At 42.4% G+C, this 24,485-nt stretch overlaps 1 protein-coding gene across 1 annotated transcript in view; it reads right to left on the bottom strand.

Annotated features, from left to right (window-relative positions):
* The window catches only part of Cdk6 (cyclin dependent kinase 6), a 190,796-nt gene that overhangs the window by 133,645 nt on the left and 32,666 nt on the right, over nt 1-24,485 (bottom strand). The window contains exon 3 of the mRNA XM_026778322.1: nt 8,313-8,448. Coding sequence (XP_026634123.1) covers nt 8,313-8,448 — 136 coding nt within the window. The remainder of the gene's footprint in view (nt 1-8,312; nt 8,449-24,485) is intronic.

The raw sequence follows: 24,485 nt of genomic DNA, 5'->3' as shown, positions 1-24,485 counted from the left end.
CAGAATTATACCTGACTTCTCAATAAAAACAATAAAAGTCATAAGGTCCTGGTCAAGTGTTGTGCAGACATTAAGAGACCAAGATGCCAGCCCAGACTACTAAACTCAGCAAAACTTTCAATCATCATAGACGGACAAAACAAGATATTCCATAACAGAACCAATTTTAACCAGATTTAACCAATTCCTAGCCACAAACCCAGCTCTACACAAAGGAAAACTCCAACCCAAGGAAGTTGGTTACATCAACAAAAACACAGACATTAATCTCACAGCAGCAAATCCCAAAGAAGGGAAAAACACATACAATAGCATCACCCCCAACAAAAACTAAAATAACAGGAGCTAGCAATCATTGGTCATTAATATCCCTTAATATAAATGGACTCAACTCACCTATGAAAAGATCTTCACCAACCCCACATTGGAGAGAGGTCTGATCTCCAAAATATACAAAGAACTCAAGAAACTGGTCATCAAAACAACAATTAATCCAATGAAAAAATGGGCTACAGACCTAAACAGAGAACTCTCAACAGAGGAATCTAAAATGGCTGAAAGAAACTTAAATTAGCAATCTTATTTGATGTGTTATTAAGAAGTGAGATTGGGGGCTGTCTTTCAAAGAAAATACTTATCAATGAAGACTGTGAGGGAAAGCAAGGCATCAAGCCTGATATTTAGGTTTAAGGAAGGCTTAGCTTTAAGAGAGGGCACCCAGCGGGTTTGTGTGTGCACGGTGGGCTGCTGGTATTGGTGCAGGCGTATATGCATGTGCGTGAGTGTGTGTGTGTGTGTGTGTGTGTGTGTGTGTGTGAGAGTGGGGGGTGCACATACCTTGGATATACCCAAAGGAGCACTTTGGGTGTCATTCCTGAGCAGCCACCCACTTTTTCTTTCTTGAGACAGGGTCTCTCATCAGAACCTGCTCACCAATTAGTTAAGGCTGACCAGTCAATAAGCCCCTGGCATCCTCCTGGTCTCTTGCCTCCTCAGCACTGGGATGACACAACGCCAAGTGCATAACACCATGCCCGTAGGGTTTTTGTTTTTCTTTCTTTCTTTTTTTTTTCCTGGCCTGTGGTGGTGAACACTGAGGATCCCATGTTGGCACAGCAAGCATTTTGAAGACTGGTCTATCTGCCCATCCCCTCCAACTACCGTCCTGCCAATATCAAGTTTGTATATCTTGGACAAGTGGGAGGAGGGGTCAGGCTGGAGAGTATATACCTGAACATTCTGGATAGCATGACACAACCGGAAATGAAAGTGTAGCTAAGGAAGAAAAGAGAGCTATAATGAAACACATTCCCATGATTACTGGGAAACCCAAAGAGCTTGAGAACAAGCAAATGTCAACAGGAATGTCCCCACTGTGTAGATTCGTCGGTCTCCACGGAGACATGCAAGAGGTTCACGTTGCCTAGAAACTTGATGCCTGCGGTGAGAAGGCATTTGCTCAAGCCAGTCCAGATCATCTGCTTTATGTGCCATTTCCCTATCTAATGAGTCAGTCTTTATTTTAAGGACCGAGTCTCAACTGTACCTCCAGAAAGTGACTTTTTAAACATGGACTTCCTGTTTGTGGGAGAAACCAATAATTTTGTTGTAATTTCAAATTGCAGTGTTACGTACTTGAATAATTCTATCTTCTTTCCATCCATGTACCCTTAGCTACTACAAAGATGCAGGGATTTGCATGAGCCTTTGCTTCTGTGAGGATCCTCTAAATCTAAATTACCTGAAAATGCTCACCCTGAAAAGGTTTCTTATGTTTCTGAAAGTTTTCATTTGGAGTAGACGACAGCAGGAGAAGGAACAAAGGGAATGGCCTAGTAGGATGACGGATACACGAAGGAGCTCTCACTTCTCTCGACACACTAGGTCTGTGCTTGGGAGTTTAGGGTTATAAAGTTCTGTGCTTGTTAAAGCTCACTCACCCTAGTTTCTTTCTAAAGCCAGAGAAAACTTGGAACAGACCCAGTACAAATGCTAATCTAATAAATGGCCAGGTGGTATACTCAAAACCAATTTTCCTAACATAGGTCACAGTCCTGATCAGGTCACTGTTGTCATCTGCTGGCCTGGCCTGTTGCCTGGGTACCCTGTCCCTTTAAGAGACAAGCCCCTCCCACCACTCTATCCCCCACCCCCACCCCAGGCAAGTGGATCTCCACCTCCTCTCCAGCTTGTGCTCTCTGTCAGCTCTTCTGGAGAGGCTATTTCTGCCTCTCTTTTTCCCTTTCCCCCTCTTCTCTGCACCCCCCCCCCCATAACCCGCTAAATAAACTCTACCCAACCTCTCTCTCCCACCAGCAAGGGAATCCGCAGGGCCTCGGGTCAAGGTGACTCTCGACCACTCAGGTTTATTCCCACGCCAGGATGCCTGTTCTAAGAATACAAAATGCTTGAGAAACACAACAGCTAATACACTATAATCATCCAATTTTTATAAAGCACCATGAAGGTCTAGAGTGTATTAGTAAATTAGATAAAGCACAGCAACAGCCAATTCCATTAAACACCACATTCATGTACACAGAAAGACTAGAGGACTAAAGTGAACACTTGGGACTCCAGACCCAAAGAAAGCCCCAGGTTGGGCAGGACTAGGCAGACCCAGGGCCAACAAGACTAAGAGAGAAGAGGGTTAACGCTGGCATTGGTGGGATCGTCCAGGGAGGAAGGGTGAAAGTGGAAGAAGATCAAGAGGAAGACTACGGAATATACAGTATTGAGTACCAAGGAAAAAAGAAGTGGGAAGCTACTACCACGGCTTGCGCTATCCAACTTTAATTCCAACCAAGCTTTTCTTCCTGAAGCTGCTGTTAAGGCAGGGTCTGTTTTAAAATAAAAGTGCCATGACTGACCTATGAAGTCCCTTACCCTAGAATGGGTGTCACTAAAATATGTCGTTTTGCTCATTAAAGGGCATTTAATCCAATAACATATAAAGCATCTTTCACACATGTACTTAAGTTAAAAACTTTAACTATAAAAATAATTTGAACAAATAGGAGGCATAGCATTGTAAAGACACCCATGCTAAAAATCAGTCTATTAAATTAATCTAGCCATGATGTTGAATTGAAATACAATTTCAGTCCAGGATCTTTATTTTCATTGTGGAGAATTTGTTCTTTGAATTTTTTGCCTTGTTTTTTTTTGGGATCACCTTATTATGCAACATCTGCTCTTGAATTTCCACTGTGATAAACAGTGTGAGCGCTGGCGGCAGATGGCTAATGACCAGCAGTGACAGGGTATTCAAGCCTGCCTTGTTTTCTGAGAAGCGATATTTTCATGTTAATTTGTTCTGTGTTCTGCAAGGATAGGACAAATCACCTGCTGTAATTCAGGCAAAGCAGAGACCACCGGGAGCTGCAAGGGGCCAGGGTTTGGTTCCTTTAAGAGCAGAAGAGGAAGAGCTGGGAGACTTTCACTTGCAGCACAGGGGACCAGTCACTTTGCATTATGTCAAGCAGACAAGGATGAATCAGCTTAGGGCATTCCATTCCTACATCAGGCACTGCTTAATACAAGCAGATATTCGTCACGAAAACAGATTGTTTCCCAGAGGCAGAAAGCAGGAGTTATCAAGAGTGTGTGTTGGTCTCTGAAGTCTGGGTTTTGTAAAATAAACCTAATAGTACATTTTATCTCTTACTGAAAACAGCAAAACCAACAGAAGCTCCAAAAACCATCTAACTGAAGATAAAAGGAAATCCAATTCACTGAGAAAATTACCCACACAGACATAAACCTTGAGCTTTTTTCTCTCTCTCCGGTTCCAAAGAATTCATTTATCATAGGGATACATGGACATAATTTTTATCCCACAACTCCGTGAGGCCATATGGTCTTGAGGGCGAAGAACCTGGTCCTGTTTTAGAGAAGCTACTGATCTGTGTGTTTCTTCTGTGCTTTATTCTCATGAAATGATACCGTCCGTTTCATTAAATATGTTGTACTGGCAGAATGTCCAAGGAATAACATTAGGTAACCTAAGTGTGTTGAAGACTCTGGGCCAGGCCCTAGAAAAGCTGATCTGCTGGTGAGTGCCAGTACACAAGACGGGGTTCAGTGCAAGAGGACAGGCACCCAGTTCTGCTCTGGGAAGGAATCCCTCCCTCACAGAGGACTCTCTCCTCGATACTCTGCCATATGGCTCCCTCTACTCCACACGACGGAGAAATATGGAGAATGAGCTTTCCGACACCGCTTTGACCCCTGCGGCAGATGGATGCATGAAGATGAAGAGTAAAGGTGGAAACTCGACTCCACAAACAGACTCGAAGACGATAGTCTGAATTAGAAAGAGGAAAGCCAGCTATGCCAACAAAGTCGCATCAAGCTACTTGTTGGTTTCACAGTAGAGTGGTCAACAAGCTTTCTATGCAAATGTCATCACCAAACAAGAATCGGTGGACCTAAAGACCACCACAACACCTTCAAGGTGAGGTTTGCACATCTAGAACATTTTACCTAGAAATATACTTTGAAAATGTTGGAAAAAGCAGTGTCTTATAGGTTTTTTTTTATTATTATGATGATGATGTCTAGATCACAAAGTCCCCCCAAAACCAACTAGGAGACCAAGCCCTGTATTAAAAGCAAAGAGCTTTTATTCTTAAACAAGTTCGCAAACTTAGTCTCTCCGTGTGTACCCAATGTACTGGAGTGATCAGAGGGCCCCAACTCAGTTAGAGTTGGGTTTTTATAGTAGCAAAGGTGGGGGTGAGGGATTTCTAAGGTCTGGGATGCCTGATTGGCTGACATTTGTCTAGGGGTGTCCTGGTGAGTGTGCTGGCAGGTGATCCTATCTCTGATGGTTGGAACATCAGCAATTTCCTTTGGATGGTCTGCTCCTGAGCGGTACCTGGGTGGACTCAGTTTGTGGTCTTTGTCAGAACCAGGTATTGCCTCACGGTAAACCACTGAGACTTAGGCCTCTACTGAGCTTGTCCTGACAGGATCCTACAATTATTATTATCACTATCATTATTATTACAGCTTCTCAGAGGTGATCTTCAGCCCAGGCATAGCCAGTGACTTCCTTTATTCAAGGCCGATGGGAAAACCATGCAGTAATGGAAGCTTGTCCCCTACAAAGGGACCCAAGTATCAACCTGAACAACTACGTAAAGCTTCATGATTTTTTGTTTTTTCAAAACAAATGTTACTCGAATATCTGAAAAACTGTTCTCTGAGAGGAATTTGTTTTCTAACGAAGATGTTGATTAAATGATAAAGATTTTATCCCTGTCCAGACATGACGAAATATTTTAGTTCTATCCAGTCCTGCCATCCTATTACAATTAATACCCCAATAAGCACTGGAATGTTCTTATTATAGGTGGCAAACTAACAGGTGAACAGAGCCAAGAGAGCACCTTGGAAAACAGACGGTAAAGGACAAAGTCCCCGGCCTAAATCATCACCCATGCTTTTTATCTTGATTTTTAAATATGTATCTGCTTTACGTTAAAATATTTTCCAGTTTACGACTTGACAACATAGCATGTTATGTCAGTACAGTATTACTAACCTCCTAGCTTCTGGGATGGCTCTAAAGAACACCTCGGTACCACATGCAAAAAGCCGAAGACAGGTGAGGTGTTTGTACTTGAAAATGCTCAAATAAAGACTGAGAATGTCTGCCATATGCTTTTGTAAGACTCATCTCTCTCTCTCTCTTTAAATGTGCATTTCAGCCCCTGATCACCAAACAAATAATTCACCCCTAAACACCGAACAAATAATCTCTCAGTATTTTCTAAAAAGAGCCTTATTCCACAGAACATTCTATAGAAAGAATCCATTTTTGTGTTCTTAGTAAACCATTCAACATAATATGACATTCACTGGCTCAAAGAGACTTGGTATAAATAGACCTTCTGTACAACAAATATTTCTGTTCTCCACATCCATGCTTGAAAACCTCAACCAACAATGCACTTAACCTGTACACCAACTCCTAAAAATCAATCAATCACCAAAAACAAAAGATACAAGTGCCTAAGAAAAAGATTTGTGTCAACTATACTTTTAACTTAACTTTCCATCTCATGGATGTCAGTTACACCTTTAATCTAACGATTTAATGGTTGTATAAGCTCCTAAATAAACACCTTACAGGACAAATTAGGGGACCAAGAATCTGTTTGGTCTCATGGTCTGAGGGGGTACACTCCCGTGTGATGGGGAAGTCACTGTGACAAGAGTCACACACACTCAGTTGATGGTGAGTGTGTCAGTGGCTTGCTCACATCTTCCTGACCAGAAGTACGGAGTCTGGGCAGGAAGAGTCCTGCAGTCCTCCTCAGTGTTCCGACCAGCTGAAAAGGAGGACTCAATGAGAGGAGCCTGTAAGGTGGATTTATACTCACGTCATCACACCATTCAGGTTAGAAACATACTAATCAGTAAAAATGGAAAAAAAAACTAACAATTTAGAGCTATTTTTAAAAATTAAGGATGAAAACAAGGAAGTTTTAGTTACTCTTTAAAGTTAACCAGAGACCTTTGTACTTACATACACATTACTTTTATTTGATCACGGTTATATGCCACTTTGAAAACACTCATCATATTCTTAACCATATGCCATTAATTCTAATTAATAGCCTGGCTCCCAACCTCACTTCTAGCAGCTAATCTAGAGAGGTACTAATTCTGATGGCTGTAGAGACTCTTCAGCTTCCAGGAGAATCTCAGTCTTCTGGTAACCAACCTCCAGCACCCACCCATGCACACACAGATGCATGCATGCACACAGGTGCATGCACACACACAGGCATGATCGCACTAATCCCAGCACTTCCCAACTCTGGTGACCCACAATGACGCCTGCTTCTTTTCCTATTATGTTTGATTTCACACACACACACACACACACACACACACACACACACACACACACACACGAATCTCCCAGGCCCACTTCATTGCTACTCCTGTGTGAGTATCAAACCAGTATGCCAACCAGTACATGTGATTGTACTACAAATAGGTAGGATATATACATAAATAATCACAAGGGCAGAAAATACTACGAAGTGAAGTGTGCAACAACTACTCAAAGGCAGAGGAGCCGATATCGAACTGTGAGAGCACATCACACACATCTGGGCAGACTTAGAGAGGACTGTAGAGCACATCACACACATCTGGGCGGACCTTAGAGAGGACTGTGAGAAGCTCCACGAGGGCCGCTTAGGTCAGAAGTCAGACCACATAAAAACCTGGCAACTGTTCAATGCAGTCAGGAGACAGTGAGCAGAAAGGACTAAGGCCCTGCTCTATAGGCACAATATGGAGTTTCTGGACCAAGTACACAAAGAAAAGAAATGAAGTCACAGGAGTGGAATATAATGCCAGAGGAAGAGGGTGCAGAGTGAAGAGAACAAGTGATCAGAAATCCTGCATGCTGAGGGCTTTCCTGGCCTTCAAACTGCACAAATAAACGAAACTACCACTATTTATCTCACTCTTTAATGAAAGCTAGATGGGAGAAAACTGCACTCTTACTAGCCTAACCCCAAACAGACATTTATTGTGTTGCAGTCGGAGTGCATCAGTATCCGGGGACACCAACTAGCCATCGCTCAAAGGACATTTCTTACTCTGTGGGGACAGCCACAGATTTAACAGATGGACCAGAAAATGAAGTTAAGCAGAATAACAGGCTAGACCATCAAAACATTTTGAGTAGCTTTTCCATTAGTCTTAAAGGAAGAATTTGTTCGTAGTCAATATACTTCCTAGCTTGTTGACCGTGAAGGGCAGAAAGCATCTTTAATTATCTTTGAATACCAAGATTAGTACTTGCCATTTAGACTAAAAAACAAACAACCCCCCTCCCCCGATGAATTGGAAGAAACAAAACAAACAAACAAAAAGGATCAAATGAATATGTCTGAGAATCAGCATATAATTATAATGCATAATATACCTTTGATTGACATCTAAAAATGTATCTCTTAAAGAACAAGAACACCAGGATAAACTGAGTGATATCTGTTATACCGTACTTTATAAGATTAGGGAGATAATACACAAATAAGTCGTTTTAAAGAATTTTAATGTGCATTAAAACTAAAGTTTTTTATTTTAATTCACCCTACAATTAAACTGGACTGCGATCCTACTCTTTGAAGATACTTAGTAGATGGACTAGATGATTTTCCATTTTTTGACCATTTTATTTAGTTGACATTCTGAACTGTATATTAAGTTTCAAAAACACCAATTCTGGCCATTTTCACACGAAAGAGTGCTGGTGTTGAGTACAGAAGGATGATGCTTGGTACCTTTATGGTTTCTGTGGGCACTCCAGGCTCCGGAACTTTATCCAAGTAGGTGGTCAAGTCTTGATCAACGTGCTCAAACACTAGTGTAAGTTTGGTTTCTCTGTCTGTTCGTGACACAGTGCACACATCAAACAACCTAGAAGGGGGAACCAACAAGAATGAGTAGATCGTAAATGATTATCCACCTTCCGTGCACCCCTCGATTCTACCACAGAGTTGAGGGCCTAATGGGATCTGCTGGTTTCCTAACCGTCTCAAAGCTCAGCAGAGGAACAGTGAAATCCAGATTGCCCAAGTATCAGTGACAGAGCAGCATGACTAGAGATTAAACATAAAAGCCCAGAGTATCTTAACTAACTAAATGTTTATAGAGAATTTGTTGATGGAAATGGCTTGAAAAACTTGCCACCAGACAAAAATAATTCTGACAATGCCTAGCTTCACAAGCTGAGAAATAAAGTGTTCTCTGGACAGAGTGGACTCTGCAAAGCTTCCAAGAACAACCATGGCTGTTAGAGCAACTATGATGGACTACGGAGAAACATTTCAAAGACAGACTTCTCATCCTGGTGAGACAAACTATTGCCCTAGGAATAGTATAAACTCTCAATTAGTTTTAATTCCAACTCGCATCTAGAATCACACTGTAAACAACTAAGCTTTTATTATTTGTTTTAAACAGAAAATAATGTATTCTCAGGATAGCATGCAGTGTTTTGATTCACTAGAAAACTGTTGTACAAAATAGGAACTATAACAAATAAAATGCTATATAGACTCCAAAAGTGGTCAAAGTATGAATTCAAATGTTTATACAAATCATAAAAAACAGACTACGCATACGATAAGATGGTTCTGCTAAATAACTTGATTATCAGGCCAACACTGCGAAACTGAAAGAAGAGATACACTGGAAAAGTAATAAAGACTCAGATAAAGAAACAGCACAGAAAGAGCCTTCCTTGATCCAGAGAACCACCAGGGTCAAGGGCAGAAAGCCCTTTAGTTGAGCACTTTCTCGTGCACTACAGTCCCTTACAAGGCCTAATTGGTTTACTGGGTCACACTACATGGGCTTCAAATTTGGTATGTCTTTCTGGATCTATCTTAAATTTTAACATCTACAGAACATGTAATCAGTCTCAATTTATAATAAACTATGAAACCCACCCTATGGAAGCCTTGGGAGTCTACCAAAGCAGCTCTATGAACCTGACTGACCGTTTGTACGTAAGCAGCTATTAGCCACCTCTCTCAACTACTTCTTCTCAAAGGAAAGAAAAGAGTTGCAAAATCAGCAAGCTTCTCTGTACCTGATGCTTCTATCTTTGCAACAAAACTACAACGAACCCAAAGTGGGATGTAATGAAATCAAATACAAACACTGTAGCCAGGCCATTACGGCCAGGTTTCTCAAGCCTCACTCTAGATATGACACCCATTAGCACTAAGACATTCCTTAATAAAAAGTGTGCTGGTCGTCACTTGCTGGAGTTAGTGAGCAGCTCCAGTTTAAGAACCCCCGCCCCGAGTGTGTCTGCTATTATTTTTCAGAAGAAGAAAAATACGTGACGGGGACATAACACAGTTGAGCCAAAAAGGTCACCTGCTCCCCAAACCGTTGTCTTGAAATTGCCTAACAGCTCTGGCACTATGCAACATTGCTCAATCACACTGAAACCGTTTCCAAGACTTGTACGACACAATTCATGAATAGCATCTAACCACCCAAGCTGCTTTTCATTATATAATACCTTGTTCTTCGAAATATTAATATACGCCAACTTTACCTAAGGTCCCTCGGCTTCATACTAGGGATGCGGAAGAAGATAGGTAGAGTTGAGCTTTAAGAAGCCATTGCCGATTGCCTTAAATTAGTATAGGAAATTTTTTTTAAAGTGGAATGAATTTAAACAGTTGGGTGATAATGCATACAGCAAAATATTGTTTTTAGTTCATGTATAAGTATTTTGCCTGCATGTACGTGCCTATGATGTGTATATTTGGTGCCTTTGGAGGTAGAGGGCTCGGATTCCCTAAAACAGGAATTACAAATGGCTGTGAGCCGGCTTATAGGTGCTAGGAAGTGAACTCATATCCTCTCCAAGAGCAGAAAATGCTCTGACTGCTAAGCCATCTCTCCAGCCTCTGTATGGATATTACTTATTATGCATGTACTTAGATGTTGTGAGCTATAAAACCAGGTGCTCTGTAGAAGCTGCTCATCCAGGTTCAAGGAGACACTACCCTAAAACTTTAGATGTGTTAACTCAGAAAGAAGAGGATCACAATCCCCTCAGAGATAATCAATAGGCTCCTCCCTCCCAGGTGCCACTGCTAGCCGTCAGCAGCTTATAGATCGGTGGTTCTCAACCGGTGGGTTGCAACCCTGGGGTTGCACATCAGATATCTGGTTTATCAGATAGTTACAACTCATAACACTGTCAAAAATTACAATTATGAAGTAGCAATGAAGATAATGTTATGAAGAACTGTATTAAACAGTTGCAGCATGAGGAAGTTGAGAACCACTGGCATAGTTGGACCACTTCAAAGACATTTAGAAAAGTACTGCTCTTCACTATAACATAAAGCTGTTCTAACTGTTCAGTAAACATTATACTACAAGTTAATAGTTGCATTAATCGTAATGGATAGAAAATACATTTCCAGCCAACAGTTGTGAATATTAATTCTGGAAATTCTAGAACATAATCCTCATGATGCCTTTTTGTCTATGGATTTCTCTAAAAGTACTCCAGATCAAATAGTAGTCATTTTGGTGGGCAAAAAACAGACATTTCCGTACAGTAAGTGTTTTATTTATGTTCTTTTATTTATGTTCATACAGAACACAAATAAAGTAAAGCAAGGTCTCTGGCATTTGGCTGAACACGAACGATCTATAATCTATCTGTATAAATCAACGAAGAATGTCAGCAGACTGCCCGCATCTCCCAGACTTACAAAATCAAAGAGCACGGTAGGCCTGAGCATTTGATCATAAACACTTGGAAATAACTCCCACTGTAAGATTTCTTAACGTTAGTCTACATTTATGATGTTCTAAAATACTCAGTAAGCTGAAAAAAAAAATACCGTTTCAATGACTTCATGACTATATTTTCGTAGGAAGAATGTGAGCACATTGTACTGACCATGAGCAAATAAGTGAAAATTCTCAGACGACCTTCGGAGGGAAGCCACCACTCAGTATCACAGACTTGTACAGTGGGACCCGAGCAAACATCCACTCAAAAGAGTGAGGATGAGGGAGCTGGGTCAGCAGTTCAGAGTGTGCTTCCTGCTCAGGCAGAAGATCAGTTTGGTTCCCCGCACCCACATGGAAGCTCACAATCACCTGCAGGGCTCTGTAAGGGTGCCTGCACACACATTGTGAACAAACTCATGAAGGTATACTTTTTAATTTTTTTTAAATATTTATATTTTTATTTTTAAAACAATCTTATTTTACATACCAATCCCAGTTCCCTCTTTCTCCAGTTCTCCTATTCCCTCTATCTTCTCCCCATCCCACACCCCCATCTACTCCTCAGAAAGAGTGAGGCCTCCCAGGGGGCATCAACAAAGTCTGTCAGATCACTTGAGGCAGGCCCAAGGTTCTCCTCCTGTATCCATACTGAGCAAGGTATCCCTCCATAGGAAATGCTGCCCCAGCCACACAACTGTCAACATAACTCAACATTTAGTCTTATGAAGGCTCCCCAGCTGTCAGTCTGGAGTCAGTGAGTTCCCACTTGCTTGGGGCAGCTGTTTCTGTGAGTTTCCCCATCATGGTCTTGGCCCCTTTGCTTTTAATATCACTCCTCCCTCTCTGTGACTGGACTCCAGGAGGTTGGCCCAACTGCTTAGTTGTGGATCTCTGCATCTGCTTCAATCGGTTGCTGGATGAAGGTTCTATGATGACAATTAAGGTAATCATCGACCTAATTGCAGGGGAGGATGTTAAGGCATCCTCTCCACTACTGCTTAGATTCTTAGTTGGGGTCATCCTTGTGGATTCCATTCCTGGGAATTTCCCTAGTGCCTGGTTTCTTGCTAATCCCATCATGCCACTCTTGGGCATATACCCAAAAGATGCACACTCATACTAGAAGGACATGTGCTCAACTATGTTCATAGCAGCGTTATTTGTAATAGCCGGAACCTAGAAACAACTTAGATGTCCCTAAACCAAAGACAAAGAAAATAAAGAAAATGTGGTACAAATACACAATGGAGTGCTACTCAGTGGTAGAAAACAATGACGTCTTGAAATTTGCAATCAATTGGATGTATCTAGAAAAAAACCATCCTGAGTGAGGTAACCCAGACCCAGAAAGACAAACATGGTATGTACTCACTCATAACTGGGTATCAGACATAAAGCAAAGAATGACCAGCCTACAGTCTACAACCCCAGAGAAGCCAGGAAACAAGGAGGACCATAAGAGACACAAACATGGATCATCCCCACCCCCACCCCCTCCAGGAAGGGGAAGTAGACAAGATCTCCTTAGTAAACTGGCAGTGTGAAGGGAGGAGGGAGGGCTGTAGGGGAGTTAGGAGGGGGGAAGGGGAGCAGAGGAGAACATGAGGGATCAGAAGGTCAAGTTGGGTAAAGGACAGAGAGGAAGAGCAAAGAAAGAGATACCTTGAGAGAAGGTATACTTTTTTAAGAGCAGACATAAGAAGAGGCTCTCAGTATGTATTGAGGCTATGCATCCAGTTTAGGAGACTGAACACAATCCAAAACATAGGTTGTTATAATTTCATGGTGAAGCTAGCTAACCCCTAACTATTCCATCAAATGAGCTAGCTACCTTTCTTGCTGTCTCTAGGGTCCTGACCTCCAGCTGCAGGGCAGACAACAAGCAGAGTCCAGCACAACACTCAGTTTTCCTGCTGTCCTATGATGTAATCATCTAACAAAACATTCCCTGAATTAACTTTACATCCTATCCATTGTAATTCTTAATGGCTGCTTCCCGGTCACCCTTCTCAATTTAACTTGCTGCTCAGAACCTACTGTGCAGGCAAGCTGCCTTCAGCTATTGGATGGGATTGCATCCAGTAGTTTTGGGATTTCCAAAGTTTACAATTCACAGATGTCTCCCAAACAACGAGCCGTGTCAACACAACCGCTGCTTTTCTATTGTGGTTATAATAAAAGGGAAATCTGTATTATTTGCTGGGATTATACCATGACCCAAAGCAGGAAGTTCTAAGAGGACTTTTTTCCTGTCAGGTTTTCCTGACTTCTCACGCTCTTCATTGTTTGGACACCAAATAGTTCTAGAGCTGAGCACTGTCTGGCACGGCTGCCTAAGGGACATAACAAATTCGTAATGAACTAGAGCACAGGCTCCCCACCCCCACCCCCCCACCCCCCGTTTCTAATCGTAGAACTCCATGAAGTGCATGTGGTGGGCACGGCTGGTGAACCAAACGAAGGTTCACTCCTCTCCCGAGCCGCACACTACGGGACAGTGGCTACGTGGCTCTTTCTGCTCCAGAAGCACAGACTAGGTATGCCAGGGCTCATCATGAGCACGAAATGACAAACTCCAGAAGTATTTGCTACGGACAGCAAAGAACACGCTGCTGAAGGGGGCGGCGATTCTGCAGGGTCTCTAGATGAGCACTAGCACAGATGACCACGCGCAGGTGCCACACTCAGTCTGAAGTTCCTGACAGATGTGGGGCAGGGAAAGCATGGGAAAAATGTGTCCAGAGACGATTAGTCAGAGGGATTGACAGAAGCCTGAGAATTGGTCCCAGGAAAAACCAAGAGCCTGCACCAGCTGGGGGCTGCCCTCGCCACCCTAGTCCACCTATCGCGGGATGGTTTCGGGGGCGGGGGGGGGGGACCTTTTCAAAGTACTTGCTGAAGCCAATTCTGTCCGATCTACTTTCTGCATTTAGAAAAGTTACCTGGGCTAGCGAAGTCACATTTCTGAATGTGAATTGGGATTTTATTACTTACAGGAAAAAAAAAAAATAAAGCTCTAGCCTATGGCAGATCATGCACGGGGCTCACACACAGAGACCCACCTGAAATAATGCACAATAAGTCATGGCATGTCTAAAGGAAATAGTCATAAGACATCTATAACTATGTTGAAATCACTAACTTCAACAGGTCTACAGATGACTGTGAGTGCATCCCATACAGTAAACAAGGTGAGTGACGTCCACACACGGAAGCGGTGTCAGTGTCTGCTAAGTCACAGCTCCCGACACAGTCACAACTCCACTTGGAGATGGGGAGCTGAAGAATGGGCAGGCAGAGTATGCGGCAACAGAAAAGCTTTCCGAACATACAACGGTAAAATAACTGAAGATGAAAACACATTAGCATATTCAAGGAGCTTCCGGCTATGGCAAACTTGGACTGCAGAAAGTGCCCTTCCCACTGCACACGTCCCTCGTACTGCACACAGCGTGTGTTCTTCTCACTGTGGATGCTGCCAGGCTCTGCACCACCAAGGGGCCCGGCCTGGAACTCCTTAGGTCACAGGTATTCACTGCACACACAAAGCTGTCTGCTGTTACAGAAATATAGCAGTTTCATTATGGGAAGCAAAGAATGTTCTCCTACTGTCAAACAGCATGCCCGGTATCAAATTAGGTTATCTCTGGACTGTTCCATTATAATACTTCAGTTTTAAAACTGCTGTTTTGAGTTGCTGATGGGCTTTGTAAAAAGTCATTAAATGAATTCTGGCTGGGAATTGGGACAAAAATCTCAAAATACTTTTGAAGTGGCCCCATCTAAAAATGTTTTGTCATTTTGTACTATGTATTTATTCATTCAAAATGGTTTCTCAGCACTGACAATTAGAAAATCAGAATATTGACCACCTCTGGAAAACACTCAATATGCTCTTTTATGTCTATCACATGTGCATTTTACCTCTTTGTGTAAAATTAACAACCCTTTCCATTTAATTAAAATACAGAAAACTGTTTTTATTCAATTTATTGAATATACTATTGAGTATAATTTTTCAATTTATTATCAGTCCATGTTTCATCTTACATTATCTATTTTATATATCAATATACTTGGGGGTTGTGAAAAGTTTCTCGGGCACAAGGGTCCAGGAGTAAGTTTTTATTTAGAAAACACTGCTCTCCACACCTGGACAGACTTCTGGCTCCATCGGCATTGTTGACAGGGCAAGAGCAGCTGGATAGCAGCATGCACGCATGACAGGTTCTGCTAAGGGGCCCTGTGACTTCCTTAAGGATTTCCCTAGGGATTTAGGGATGAGGGCCTAGGGATAAGCTTGTTTCTCAGGGAAGAAGCTTTGTGTATGTTCCTCTGCATGCTATTAACAGGACGCGTTGGCATATACCTGTAATCTCGTGCCCAGAAGCTGAAGGTCAAGGTCATCATCAACTACAAGGTGAGTTCAAGGCCAATCTGGGACAGTTTCAAGAAACTAATTCCTAGTTCTTGCTGTGACCAGAGACATTTTTATGGAACAGAAGGAGAGGATACAGCCCAGCTCATCGTTAACAGGAATAAGGAACTTAAAAAGAAAAGGAAACAGGGAAGACAGGAGTTAAAAGTAATGTGAAGGTACATCATTACAATAAAGGTTGAGTCCACACCCAGTGCTGTGTGCTCCTGATATTCACAATTAAACAACACCCTTCCCATTACCTATTGGTGGAAAATACAATATACCAGCAAAAGGTTCAAGCCAGAGAAAAGCCCTTATGCAAATGTAGTGGGCTGTGGAGTCAGCTCCTCCGTGCCCTTCACCACGGTGTTCCTGCCCCAGGAGAGCGCCGCAGGAAGTTCACCATTCACCTCCTTCCAGGGCCTCCAGGGCTGCAGCAATCTACTTCCAGCTCCCTCTTATAGGCACCTGGGAACTGTGGTCCTGTATGACTTAGTATTTTTTTTTTGACCAAAAAAATGTTTCATGATGAACTGGGAATTCCTGAAACTGGACAAGTTCACAAGACATGCCTTGCACTACGGTAAATACAGAAAATAAAGCAAACAGTAAAATCTGTGTATGGAACCATTCCTGAACATGACCAGCAACAACTGGAGTGACAGATCACAGATAAGCTACAGAGGACAGCTCGGTGGGCAGACAGGACCCTGGGTGCCTACGTCTTGCTCTGCTCACATTCAGAAAGAACTCTTCAAGCGAGCGTGGAGCAGCAGGAATCAAGTGGCCCCTTGTCCTGCAGCCACTCCTCCAATCCGCCCTGAACCAGAGGCACTGAAGACATGAGGTGGCAATCTCACTGCCAAGCTAACTGCCATTAACTCTGTGGAAAAAAAAGGAAAATTGGAGCGGAAATAAGAAAACTCACAAAATTTCTTATTTCTTGTTTTGTAGGCAAGACAATGGTAACAGGACTAAAAAGCTGAGTCACTCTATGAATCACTGTCTCCACAAACCCAAGAGGGGGAGGGGGGCAGCATCTAAGCAGTGAGGAATTCATAAGTTTTGCTGAGTCTAGAACTTAACGGTTCTGAAAATTCTAAAGGAACACGAAGCGGACCCACCCCGCCAGAAGAAGAAACTCACTGACTGCAAAAAGACGGCAGACTACTTGGGTTTATATCTGAGTAAAGAATAATTCACCAACCCTGGCTACAGCTTCTCATCACTTCCTTAACCTCCTGAAGAACGGTTAACTTAAGACATGAAGCATCTACATCCCAATAAAGGACCAAGGCTAGCTAATGACTTGGAGAACTCCAAACCCATGGCACCTGGGGAAAGGGGACCCAATCCTAGATAATACAGAGTAGCTAACATGAGCAGCCTTCAACTGGAAACTCCTGATGGTTCTCCCCTCTCCAACACAACCAGGGCAGCATCCGGCACCCAATAAATACCAGGAAATGGCTACTGAATGGAGACAGCCTTGGAGGAGAAGTTCAGGAGAAGGTACTTAGAGATGTTACCAAGAGAGCAAGGCACAGTGAGTAAGCCGGACTTTGCTGAGCCTAGAGGGCTCTGCCATGCTGCATTTAATATGAAATCTCATCTGTCTCCTCCTGACTTGCTGGCTATGCCTACATTATTTTGACATTTTAAATGTTACAGCAACTCTGTGAGACAGTCCTGGTTTTAGACGTGCGGCATCATTCCTAATAGCCAAAAGGCAAAAACCAACACACCTAGAAAAGCGGCACACCCATACAGGGAACCTTAGGTGACAGTAAAAAGAAAGCCGGTTACGTACTATACTGGGTAAACCTTAAAAAGATTATGCTAAATAAAAGAATTCAGTCATGAAGGTTGCCCGGTTTTATTTATATGAAGTGTAGAGAAACAGGCTGATCTGTAGAGTTAAAAATAGACTGAACAGCTAGTTGCCACGGATTGGGGGCATAGGGGCTGGTGGAAGAAAGGGGAACAAACGCTTATGTACGGTCGGTTTCTTTCTGGGATGATGAAAACATTCTAAATTTAGATCACGGTGGTAGTTGCACAAATGTACTGGAACAATCCCTAAACTGCACACTTACACAGGTGAATTTCATGGTGTCACACTACATCTTAAGAAAGATGTTTAGGTAGAAGTCAAGAAAAATAGGAGCAAAAAACCAGCAGAAAAAGATTCTGTACTTTGTGTAGACTACAGAGACAGAAAGCAGGGGTAATGGGACCAGATTTGAAATCGCTGCTCTGTTGCATGAAAAGCAAGGGTCAGCAATGCAGAGATCTCATTGTGAATGCCACACACACACACACACACACACACACACACACACACACACACACACACACACGGGTGGGGGAGCTGCTGGGAAAAATAATGCTCAGAAAAGTCACAGGAAAAACTGAGACGCTAAAGAGACTTCTGATCGCTTGGCCTCGTGCGCCTTGACTATTTAGAAAACTGATACACTGCAATTCTCCAAAAAGGGCTTGAAAAAAGATATTCTGATTCCAAGAATAGAAGAGTTAAGGAGGTATTTTTAAAAGTGAAGCGAACAGTTTTGGCTTGAGCCACATACAGTGCGGAACATTCTGGACAACTTTCAACATTCAGTTCTCTTTTCATTCCTGACCTGTAAAAAACCCTGTTTTCCAGCCTGGGCCTCTCTTGAGGAAAAACGAGGAAGCAGCCAAACCTAGGAAGCCTCACGTGATGAAGACTGTCCGCACAGTCTCAGGAGGGGAAACAAGCTTAGCACATCACATCCTTTCAGGTGAACCACTTCATCCCAGCGCTAACTCACTCAGCTACCTACGGTTAGGTTCTCAGCCAAGGAAGCAGTTCCTTTCAAGGAATCACAAATGATCATCGTGTAGTAACTTAAAAAGAAATAAAAAACAAACAAACAAGTAACACTAACAAAAACAGTGACGAAATATCCAAAGTTGTACAAAATGAGCTAACATAAATGGCATGGTTTTTTTTTCTAATGATAGAACTATATATATAATCTTCAGGGTATTTTGAAAATGGCCCCATTACTTTGGGAATGCAAATTGGTAAGGATCTTTCTTCCTACACACACACACACACACACACACACGCACACAGAGCGCACAGACACTACGAGGCTCTTACACTACAGATCTCTATCAGCTGGGCACAGGAAGGCTCTCACAGTAGGATCCCACACAGGCAAACAAAAGGGCACAGGATCACTCGCAATCGCTATCCGTGGTTATCTTTGGGTGATAAAATATGAAATAAGTATTCCTGGTATTTCCTTATTTAGGTTTTCTACAACAAGAGCTTACTAATTAAAACAACTTTTATACAGATTTGTTTGCTTTTATGTGTGACTGTGTACCATGTGTGCTCCTGGTGTCCTCAGAGGTCAAAAGAGGGAGTTGGGTCCTTTGGAACTGAAATTGCAGATGATTGTGAGTCACTAAGTGGGTGCTTGGAACTAACCTCAAATTCTCTGCCAGAATGAAGGGAGGTCCTTCTATTTCCCACCTCTTTATCTGCAACCTGTTTCTCTGAGTTTATTTTAAAAATCCTGACAACTAATCCTGAAAATATAATTTTAAAATTAAGAATTTAAACAAGGCCAATTGTTAATTTCACCCAAGAAGAAAAAAAAATAATGTGTGTCACTAATATACCCATGGTGACATACCATTTTCAATACTCTACTCAATACAGGGCAAATACCAAAAAATGAGGGAATGAGCTCAAAGTCTAGCAGGACTGGGGATTGGGAGATATTGGTCAGTAAAGCTCCTCTTTCAAGTGCCCAGAACCCAGGAACAAAAAGATAGTAGCAGGCTGGAAAAGTGAGGTGGTTCCAAGGGTAAAGGCACTTTGCGGGCCACACCTGGTGACGTGAGCACCTACTTGAGTTCAATCCCTGGGATCCACAAGGTGAGAACGGACTCTCCTGAGTTGTCTCAAGTTGTTCTTCGGGGCTGCACAAGTGCTGCTGACTGTGCAGTTCCCAGCTCTCCACCCACAAAACAGAAAGTGGCAACCTATGCTTGTAAACTCATCAATAATGAGGCAGAGAAAGGCTATCCCTTGGTAGATAGCCAGCTTAGCTTACTTGATGAGAGACAGAGGTCAGCAGGAAACCCCGTCCCAAAAGACAAAAACAGTGGACAGTGCCAAGGCCCCCAAATCTGCACACATGTATGTACATATATCTGTATTTGAACGTGGAAGGATACTTATACGCACGAATTCGCACACATGTATGTACATAGATCTGTATTTGAACATGGAAGAACACTTACATGCACAAATTTGCACACATGTATGTACACATATCTGTATTTGAACATGGAAGGACACTTACATGCACAAATTTGCACACATGTAAATACATATATCTGTATTTCAATGTGGAAGGACACTCGCACACACACACTATAGCAGAATTACTACAGATCAAAAGAAAAATAGTAGCTTATAGACTTTAAATAATATTTATTATGTAAGTCAAGGAAAAATCCAGCCAGGAAAAACTATCTTTTCTAAGTAGAGGGAGCTTTAAAGGTTACACAGTTCTACAAAGTATTTTTAGAAATGAGAAAACGGGCAAACAGGGCAGAATGGAAAAGTGAAAGAAGCATTCTAGCAATATCAAGAAACGGGCGATCAGAATGACTAAGAAACAGTGTTCAAAACACTCTTCATAAAAACCATTTTAAAATAAGGTCTGTTCTAACAAAACCTTCAGGTATTACACTGATAAAAACTGAGAAAATTTTATAACTATTTAAGGTCACGGGCCAACTGTATGAAAATATCAAAAAATAATGCAGCCTACTGTATTATTACTATAATGAACTACTCCATCTCATCTCAACAGCTTAACGTTAAGGATCCTGAAACTGGATGGTTTTGCTGGGTATAAAAACTTGTACATGTTTAGGTGGAAGCCCTACTGGCATTCATATATACCTACAGTGGTTGGGATGTTTGGGATCTCCAGCTTGAGGCCCCATTCCATGCTCGGATCTCACTCTTCTCTCACCAAACCCCACCCTCAATGCACAAAACGGCAGCCCATCCCCTGGACAAAGCCCGCCAAAAGTCAGTCCCTCCTTGGGCCTGCTCAAGACCATGCCTATATAGGCTACTTACGACCTGGTAGCCATATTAGACATATGTGATTCCTCTCCTGCCCTCCTGAGGGTCACCCAGAAGTTGCTTTGCTCTTGTTTCAGACATCAGCAGCTATCCAAGATTAAGAGAATGAGAAATGTGGAAATGTAACCACAAGTTAGATTTCTTTAAGAACGCAGAACACCTTTATTATGGAGACCTATTAGGCAACTAGATATGCCACACAGTTGGAAATTTTGGACCCTGGATCCCTCCTCTCGGAAGCTTCCACACTGTCTGACAGACAGACAGATGGGGTGGGGTGGAGGAGGTGGTGTTAAGGCTTGAATTCAGGGCTTTGAACATGCTAAGCAGGCACTCTATGACCGCACTTTACCTGAAACCCACCTCACACCATTTTAACAGTTACTGTTGTCAATTCTTGAAAACGGGCTCTGCAGATTTTCTTGATCTTTTAAGTAAGCCTGACATAGCGATGATGTTCTACTGACTTGTGGAGATCTCTGCACTCATCCTGAGGTCAGTTAGCCTCCTGTACTAGACATTTGATCATAACCTTACGTAAATTAATCAATAAATGATTATGAAGTACTTATTTTCTATGAACTGTATTGAGTGCTGGTAGAAACACTGTTAAGACATCCATATGTATATATGGATGGCATTTTAAGAGAAATAAAAGGTTGATCCAACCTAAGAATGTAGTAAAGGTTCACATAAGGAACAGCCACAGAACTATCTTAGATTATAGGGAGTTTTGCAAACAAGTGGTAGAGAAAGGGCACTAGAAATCAAGAGAAAGGTGACCAACAAGACAGCCAGTCCCCACTAGAGAAATCTTGTGAATCTCAACAAATTCACCCTCTAGGTTTTCGTTTCCAAATACCTCAACCGTCCAGGATGGGTATAAAAAGACGAGCAAGAAGACCAAAACAGGACCGGCTGCTGCAGTAGCGAGGGAAAATAAAGAAGTCCTGTCCTGAGGAGCTGGCAGCCAAGAACAGAAGGGAGAGAGCAGATTCCAGAAATACTTAGGAGGTTGACTTGGCAGGACTTACTCAGTGTCTGAATCTGGCGGGGTGGAGAGATGGGAAAGGAGGAGAAGCCAAGGGTGATTCACAGGCTGTTGACTTTGGGGACTTGGTGCCACCCCATGAGATACGGCAGAGTTCACAGACCTTGGTTTTAGGGAACTGTAAACTTCCCAACAAGTTCAGCACTCGAGGGAAAGCTATCAACTAGAAGCAAATACACCCCACCATTTACTATTAGCACCTTTTATAAAAAAAAAAAAGCACACTTTAATATTCTAAATATGAACGGCTGTAGGTAACAAAAAACACCGCAGAGAAGGGCTCTTCTTTTCCTAACTGTATCCTACATGATGGACAACACCGGTGAGAGGCCTGAGACTAGGCTGCAGACATCTGGCTATGCAGTATGAACATGAGATGAAGACAGAATGGTAATGTGTGCTCTCAGAAACTCCCCCACACCTACGGGGACACTTATTCCACTAATGCTAAGGGTATGGGGGGGGGCTTCGAAAGTTACCGAAGGCATCTTTTTTTGAAGATGAGATTTCAACTATGCATAGTGGGGAAATGGCTGTGGAGCTGAATGTTAAACCCTAGCCTGGAATTTGCCAGATAAATAAAGGAATTTTGGGATGCTCCCAGTAGAAGGAACAGCATGTCCAAAGGTATTCAAGTATGAAAGAAAACTCATATTTGGGGAATGGTGGATGGTCTAGAGTAAATTCGTGATTTTTCTTGGGAAGGATGAAAGAAGAGCTGGAAAAGAACAGAGAAAAAATTATAGACTTTGGCCATCTAGGCTAAGAAGCCTACAAACTATCTTTGGGGAACTGGGAAGGACCCAAGGATTTCACAGCAAAGTTATGGGTGGATGTGCTGCGTACAAAGCCACTCGGGCTGCAGAGCAAAGGATTATAGCACAGCAGAGCTGGAGCTGAGGAGAAGAAGTAGAGAATAAGAGCTAGCAGCCTAGCAGCCCAAAGAACAGGGCAACCAGCACCTATGTTCTTCAGCAGGGAAGCAGGCAATGAGACGCTGTCCCTGCTTACCTTTTACTGCTAGTTGTGAAACTAGAATCACATGTCACATAGTACTTTATAATGTAACACTTTAGCGATGCCAGCAGCTTCTACAAATCTATCTTCATCTTTAAGCTGAGCTGAATTATATTCCTTATTTAATTTATTAAATGACATCCTGAGTCTTAAGAGGGATGCATTATTCCTTTATAAATTCCTACTAAGTGGAACTGAAAAACACTAAGGGTAAGCGCTTTTTAAAAATGTATGTACGAGCAGTATGTGTGTGTGAGTACATTTGTGTGTGTGCATGCATGAGTGTGTGTGTGTGTGTGTGCACGTGTGTGCAGGTATGCGGTGACAACGGTCACCTTGTGTTTTGAGGGAAGGGCTTTCAATGTGCCTGTAGCTCATCCAGTCAAGGATGGCTGGCCTGCCTGCAAGTCACAAGATCTTCTGTCTCTGCCCATTTCCAGAATTAGAATTAGAAATTAGCCATCACACTCGATTTTTACACAAGTACTGGAGAGCTAAACTCAGGTCCTTATGGAACGTGATCAGATTCAAATAAAATGAACGAACCTGGGAAGCCCCGGAAACAAGCGGAACAGTAGGAATAACAGGGAAATGGTAATCTCTCTCTGTTTCACTCATCCACACACACATGCATGCGCACACACACACACATTCACAAGAGAACTGAAAAGAAGGTAGTTCCATCTTAATAGCATCAAAGATACAATACACAGTATAAAGTAAACAAAATGCACTGCATACTAAAACTTACAAAATAATATTAAACTATGAAAGAAAAAACGTAAAATAGTGATACTCTAGGATTGGGACAGCAAGGATTTCTCGAGCGCTACAGTTTAAATGCAACTTAGCTGAAAACCCCAATGAATTAGGCTTTTCAGAAAAAAGTAAACAGCTCGTCTTAGACCTCTAGGACAATGGCAAGCGGCTACACACACACACACACACACACACACACACACACGCACGCACGCACACACGCGCATGCATGCGCGCGCCGAGAAACACAAAGCTGTATTTCTTCACGATCGGAGAACTTATATACTACTTAAGATAGTGTAATATTAACAAGGAGGACAGGCAGACCCATGGAACAGAATTATGTAGATAATTAGCATATTTATCCACTTGTTTATACTAAATTTGGCTTTTAACAAAGGTATACAATGGACAGGGTAAAAACGTCTTCTCACCAAACATATGGACAACGGGATGTAACGAATGAGGCTGGACTCCCGTCTCACAGCACATATTAAATTCAAAAGAAAAAAAAAAAAAGACCATAGCTAACGCACAGAAGCACGCGTAACAGAAGGAAGACAAACTGGATTCATCACTAAGAATGTTCATCTTTATGAGATGCCCAGTTTTCCGGCTGTCGGGGCATGGAGTAAAATGGGGAATGAGCTTCTCGTAGGGGAAACGAGCAGCTTCTAAATTAAGGCTGTTGGGGGCTGGAGAGATGGCTCAAGTGGTTAAGAGCATTGCCTGCTCTTCCAAAGGTCCTGAGTTCAATTCCCAGCAACCACATG

Source organism: Microtus ochrogaster, unplaced genomic scaffold (assembly GCF_000317375.1).
Source record: "Microtus ochrogaster isolate Prairie Vole_2 unplaced genomic scaffold, MicOch1.0 UNK126, whole genome shotgun sequence".
Classification (NCBI taxonomy): Eukaryota; Metazoa; Chordata; class Mammalia; order Rodentia; family Cricetidae; genus Microtus; species Microtus ochrogaster.
The sequence above is the reverse complement of the archived record's forward strand: the minus strand, read 5'-3'. Positions and strand labels throughout refer to the sequence as shown.